We start from the raw sequence: 7217 nt of genomic DNA, 5'->3' as shown, positions 1-7217 counted from the left end.
TAAACATACAGGCACTCGTATATGCAGTAACTACTATGAGAGGAAGAGCACAGCAAGCTGCTACTCGCCTCACAACCGCACGCACGCACGCACACCACATGCATGCACGCACACCACATGCACGCACATACTACGCACGCACACACACACATACGTATGCACGAGCATACACACGCATGAGCACAGACCCAGACACGCCACGCAAGCACGCACACACACACACACGCGCGCGCACCGACACACACAAAACACATGCACACATGAAAATCAGAAGGTAAAAAACAACCCAATAAAAAGAACCGGCTCTATCGTAAGAAACATCACACATAGCTACGAAATCACGACGTCACAACATTCACACACAAAGTCTCGTGAAAACGTTATGAGACGTCACGCTTTACGACAGCCACAATTATCCCTGACGTTTCTGACAACGAGTCTTTGACAGTATCGACACACAGACAGTTCAGGTTCCCGTCAACCGCATTATGTCGCGCCATTCGCGATGTCAGGATGCCGACAAGGTGACGTCACGGCGAGGCGGGGTGATGGCGCTCAGTCGATTGGCTCCTTGCCGTGCTCTTGCAGCCACTGGGTTGCGCGAAAAGTGGCGACATCCGAGGATCCACGCCATGAGCGGAGAGTGCGATGGTGTGAGGGGCTGAGAGAACTAGATGCTTCTTCTGCCAACAGACGACGCGGCAATGAGCGGCCTTTTATTTAGAGCCGCAGGAGACGCCTGGCAATGCTGCTAGTTACCGTGACAACGCAACTAGTTAACATAAACAATGCTGCTACGTTACCGTGACAACGCAACTAGTTAACATAAACAATGCTGCTAGTTACCGTGACAACGCAACTATATTATATATATAGTGTAACATGAACAATGCTGCTAGTTACCGTGACAACGCAACTAGTTAACATAAACAATGCTGCCAGTTACTGTGACAACACAGCTAGTTAACATAACAATGCTGCTATTTACCGTGTGACAACACAACTAGTTTTAACATGAACAATGCTGTCTAGTTACCGCTGACAACGCAACTAGTTTTAACACAAACAATGCTGCTAGTTACGTGACAACACAACTAGTTTTAACATAAACAATGCTGCTAGTTACTGTGACAACACAGCTAGTTAACATAACAATTGCTGCTAGTTACTGTGACAACACAGCTAGTTAACATAAACAATGCTGCTATTTACCGTGACAACACAACTAGTTAACATAAACATGGCTGCTAGTTCCGTGACAACACAACTAGTTTTAACATAAACAATTGCTGCTATTTACCGGTGACAACACAACTAGTTGTACACTAAACAATGCTGCTATTTTACCGTGACAACGCAACTAGTTTTAACATAAACAATGCTGCTATTTACCGTGACACGCAACTAGTTTTTTTACATAAACAATGCTGCTATTTACCGTTGACAACGAACTAGTTTTAACATAAACAATGCCTGCTATTTACCGTGACAACGACTAGTTTTAACTATAAACAATGCTGATTTACCCGTGACAACACAACTAGTTTTAACATAAAACAATGCTGCTATTTACCGTGACAACACAACTAGTTTTAACATAAACATGCTGCTATTTACCGTGACAACACAGCTAGTTAACATAACAAGTGCCGGACGAGCGACAGCGCTCACCTGACGGCAGGTTTTCTGATGTCTAAACTCAGGGCAAACGAATCAAGAGCACCTCGCCCATCGCCGCGCGTTCGCTCTCCCTCGTTGTCTCTCATTCTTTCTCTTTCGTTCTCTCTGCTCTTGCTATCTCTTCCCTTCGCGCTCTCTTCTCCCTCTCTCTCTCGCTCGATCACCTCTCTCTCTCTCTCTCTCTCTCTCTCTCTCTCTCTCTCTCTCTTCTTCCTTCACGCTCTCTCCTCACCTCTCACTCTCGCTCGCTCACACTCCCTCGTTGTCGCTCTCTTTCTTTGTCTTTGTCTTTTCTCTCTTTTCTCTCTCCTCTCTCTTCTTCTCTCTCTATCTCTCTCTCTCTTTCTCTCTCACTCTTTGCCGCGCTCTCTCTCTTTCTCTCTCTCTCTCTCTCTCTCTCTCTCTCTCGCTCTCGGCTCTCTCTATCACTCTCTCCTCTCTTCCCTCGTCTCTCTCTCTCTCTCTCTCTCTCTCTCTCTCTCTCTCTCTCTCTCTCTCACTATCTCTCTCTCTCTCTTCCTCTCTCTCTCTCTTTCTCTCTCTCGCGCTCTCTCTCTCACTCTCTTCACCCTCGCTCTCTCTCTCCCTCTCTCTCAATTTCTCTTTCTCGGAGCGGTAGCGCTGCGGACGAGGCTGTACGACTGATTGTCTATACAGACGTCTGATTGTCTATCAGACTGATTGTCTGATGTCTTCTAACCCTAGCAAGACCGTTTCGTGGAGCTAGCAAGGCGGTAACGTTTTTATATAACTTCACATAAATGTTTATACTATAGTATATGTTAATTCGGGTGGCACTCCGGCAGCCCATGTTATATACTATGTTAACTGCGTGTTTGCCAGCAGCGGCCAGCGATTGGTAGAAAATTATGAAAAATTGCTCTAAAAGCTGCTTGTCAGCAGACAAAGCGTTACCTGACAGATCTACTTGTCCTCCATGGAAATGGACAAGTACGAACAAACGGATAGCCCTTATTTCAAAACTACTGGATGGTGTAATCAGGAGCTTCTTGAAGAAATGTTCGTTGGGTCATTATGAAAGTTGCCACGAGATGGCGCGTACGTTGGTAGCTGGAAGCTTCCATCGTACGTAGTATAGTAACAACTATTTGCAAGACAGAATAGGTAAGCACTCGTCCATTTACCTACACAAGCCTACAGGCTGGAATAAGAGAGCTGCACCTGTAGCCTAATTAACGCAGGCAAAAACTACACCATACTATCACCACCACAATGCACTGGCAGTGGCCACTGGCAGTGGCATATTAACACACTGACAGTACAGAATGCCATAGAAATTATACGATTTAAGAGCATAAACCTTCTTCAAGCAAAGTTAGCTTTTGAAATTTCACTGTGACATTGTAGCCTCATACATCCAGGCATGTATAGATTCTACTAGCAAACCCAGCAGTCAAATTCTTTCTAACACAGTAACAGTTAACAAATCCATGTTTAAATCCCTCCTCTTGTGGGTCAAAAGGTTATCCAGACACTTACTCTTCGCACGTCAGTGAAAGCACATTTCATGTCCTTTTCAATAAAGCCATAAAATGCTAGGTCCCCGCTGAACAAAAAAGTTTTCCAATCGCTCGGTCACACCATGTCCTCAGAAAATGTCTAAAATCTGCCCTGTGCCCCATTGACCTTTGCACCTGGTGACCTCCAATTTCGGCACAGTGATGGCTTTTCCTACCAATGATTGCTATACACCGACTATCACGACGCTAGGTCGAGCCGTTTAGATTTGTGCCGCAATTCTGCATTTCCTCTCTATAACCTTAAGTTAGGAGGGAATGTTCCCCCTTCTTTTACACTCTTTGACCTTTGACCTTTGACCCCCAGCTTCGACATCCCAGACTCTGTTGTCGTCGATTACCCCCCACGTCCGACTTCGAATCCGTACGTCGAGCCGTTTAGATTTTGCTGCACCAACTGTTGACGCACGGACGGCGGAACGGACGGCGACGCACGCTCAATGCGATTCTACAAGCTGCAATCTGACTATGTCAGATGAGCTAAAAATGCAACTTGTTACAATACGATAGCAGAACATCAGATAACACACGGCTAATGAAAGCGCAACTATCAGAGAGGTGTCATCTATGTTAACAATATAACTGGCTGGCTATGAAGTATTAGTATCATCAAACAGCAGATCAGCAGATACCAGAGTTCAAATTTGGTTCCACACTTCCATATTATGAACTGACATAAATGGATAATACACGAACTAACCACATAAATGGTGCAAAACGCACAGAGAGCCACGGACTATTACGGACCAAATTAGCAGCTAATTACAGTTTGTTGCCAAACACACGTATTAACCACGGACTCACACGTACTAACCAGGGACTGCTAACGGACTGCCTGTTAACAATTATCTAATCTCGAGCATCCATGAATATAATATTACGTTCATAGTACGTGGATTTCTGCTGCGAGTGTGGCAGCCGCATACCAGCAGCGGCAGCTTCTGAAGCTGCCACGCTCGTGAGGAAATCCACTTACTATGAACGTAACAATCACGGACGCTCCAGATTAGATCATTGTTTTACAGGCAGGGAGGTTCCCGACTTAAAGACTCCGCAGTCCCGCTAGTGAAAGTGAGCGAATAAGAGGCAAATCCACTCTTACCTTGTCTATACAGGCGCCCTTCTTCTGCGCGTAGGCTCCCCAGAGGAGAAAGACGACGCTGGTGAGGTGGGAGTTGAGCCAGGCAATGACAGCGTCTGTCAGTATCTCCCAGCCCCGGTCCTTGTGAGAGTTAGCGCTGGCTGCACGAACTGTTAGCACAGCATTCAGCAACAGCACGCCTGCAGACATCGAGCGCGCACTGTAGCGATTCCCAATTTTCTCGAGGTTTTAGAACAAGATGGGACAGATACGTAAGATTTTCAAAGTTAAAACCAACACAAAGTAAATTCTGTAAAAAGTTTAAAGTTAAGTTTGCTTGTAAGATCGCTGATACGAGCCATACATGTAACAAGAGATCAAACACTTTCCTTATGTGGGGTTTGTCACGAACTGAATGACTGAAAAGGGTGACATAAAAAACGATGCACATCAAGCGGATACTTCGACTAGCAACACCAATGAAGTTTTGCTAACAAACGTGATGCCAATTAAATATGTGAATAGTGCGGTGATGCTATTCTGAAGCCTGATCAAGCCCCTGAACTGTTATCAATAGGGTATATAACGGGAAATAATTATTTTGTTGGCTGCATTATTTTAAGAACTAAGGAACGTATGACATGGTCTTTTTCCTACCTGTGCTCCTGCGGAAATTTCACTCAGTATGCAATCGTTTAATAACAGCATTAGATTCTAGATCACAAGGCATGCAAGCCCTGGGTCAAGCCAATTAATGTATATGCATGCTTAGTCGTTCATTTCATATATGTGTTATGGTCTTGCCATATGTATAGATACTACGTACCTTGCTCAGCCCACCCACTCAGATTTCCATGTCCTGGATGGGAGAATCCCTCAATGTCTGTTGATAGCTCTTTGAATATGTTTTGCAAACTGAAATGCAATGCAAAAGCAAGTATAGAACTTAGAAGCGCCTGATCTTATCGATATGCTCGTGTGATTTTACATCCTAAGTTTCAATTTTCTCTCCTTTACGCTAAACTATATTTTATAAAACATCAGCTGATTTTCTGATATTCATCATGTACTGTCTACAAACAAGACAGCGTATATACTCTACATACACTCTACACAACTAAAGAATGCCCTACCTTGGTGGTGGTTGTATGCCATGCGGTACACTAAAGCAGAGACCTGAAATTACACAAAAAGTTTCTAGGCTTTGTATAAAGACAATTAACTGACTATAAGTAAGAATATACACTCTACTTACAATAATGTTAGCAACAATTAACCAAACACGTGTGACATGAGTAGAGACATGATGGATCCAATTATCAAATTTAAACTAATCAAATGATTAATTTATAAACATTTATAGTCCCACCGTGTGCCTGGCCTGCACCATGATATGGATCCTGCCCTAGTATCACAACTTTGATCTGCAAATACAAAAGCAATTTGCAATGGCTCGTACTTAATATTATATACTTTTCCCTGTGTCATAAAGTCAAAACACGTTTGTAGTAAAAATAAAACATACCAGCTTGGGTCGATCACCAACCGATAGACCTACAACCGGGACTGAGCTTGCATGCAAAAAGCTCACAAAGCTAGAACAAGTAAATGGTAGTTAACTTCTCTACGCGGATAAAAAAAAGATTCTTACGTTACTGATGTCAGACATGTTGGTCCATGTGAAGACTTGCCCGGCAGATGGATAGACAGTGTGCGTCAATCTTTCGTTCTCAACAAATTCGCACAGCTACAAAAACAATTATCAGGACGAGGAGTTCAACTATAATATTTGTAAAGTGCTAAATGCCAAGATTAAACATGTCATTACAAACATACATGCAGTTTTAGAAAACTTTGCAGTACCACGCCATGTAGCCCCAGTCTTAGACAATGTAGGTTAACCATAGTCACAGCAATGAGTATTAATACTGATATTTCCATTCATTTTTCCTGCTAATTGAAATGCTGCAGGGTGCTCCCTCTTGGAATAAAACTGTCAGATTACAAACAACTATAAATTGACAACTATTATTATACCTTAATTAATAGCCATGAATAAAAACGCACCATCTGGTGACTGATATACTATGCGAGCGTAAAGTAATGAATGCACCTTCAGGAAATACGGCTTTGAAAATTCTGTTTCAAGCGCCATCTGCCACGAAGGTCCCACGCCCGATAGCACGCCATGAGTTTTTCTCGCCAGCAGCTTGCCAGCAGCCAGCATCTTGTTCATGCTCGCTCGCTGCTTCTGTTCAGGAGATAGTTGCTTCTCCGACTGTGCGGAGTGCTGATATGCTGGTGCGCTATATCCCACGTCACTGTCACTCTTACTCTCACGCTTGGACTTCTTTATCACTACCTGAGTGTAGATAGTAGTATACAAACTTGTATAGAATTTACCGCATTGTTATAATTAATTGAAATATTATTTAGATAATTAACATATACACTGCCTATCATGTAGCCCCACATGCACTTGGAACGTCTCATAAAAAAAGGGTAAATAAACACGAAATGTATTTAGTACTGTTTACTACTAAAGTCTTAATGTTTCTCTACTCTATTTCACCTATAATTACCTGTAAGTGCCGGTCAAAAGCTCATCTGCAACACACAAGTACACCGCACGCTAGCTGCTGCACACTGACACATAAATATATGTATACAGGCTTTCAGATTTGAAAAGTACAGGAGGACTACTAATGACTCCCCTAGGACACCATAGGGGGTTCTATGTATTATTAGCTCTTGACATTGTCTATATGTAAATGCTATTAGGTACTATAATGTAACTTTTATACGCCAACGTTGCATTTTATACGTCATCATGAATCATGATTGAATTGTTCATACAGATACAATATTGTAAACGTGTCAAAATATCAAACAGAATTTGATGCTACCTGCTAATCCAC

The 7217-nt window shown here is 42.9% G+C and overlaps 1 protein-coding gene across 1 annotated transcript; it reads right to left on the bottom strand.

Moving 5' to 3' along the window:
- Positions 1-555: 555 nt before the first annotated feature.
- On the bottom strand, positions 556-6902 carry LOC106814905 (uracil-DNA glycosylase-like). Its single transcript, XM_014819283.1, is given in 10 exon segments — positions 556-601; positions 603-631; positions 633-683; positions 4321-4499; positions 5126-5214; positions 5433-5475; positions 5669-5723; positions 5951-6046; positions 6413-6661; positions 6882-6902. Coding segments are annotated over 9 exon segments (711 nt in total). The 5' UTR covers positions 6536-6661; positions 6882-6902.
- Between the last annotated feature and the right edge of the window lie 315 nt (positions 6903-7217).

Source organism: Priapulus caudatus, unplaced genomic scaffold (assembly GCF_000485595.1).
Source record: "Priapulus caudatus unplaced genomic scaffold, Priapulus_caudatus-5.0.1 Scaffold1003, whole genome shotgun sequence".
Taxonomy (NCBI): Eukaryota; Metazoa; Priapulida; class Priapulimorpha; order Priapulimorphida; family Priapulidae; genus Priapulus; species Priapulus caudatus.
Note: the sequence above shows the minus strand (reverse complement) of the source record. Positions and strands in the feature narration are given on the sequence as shown.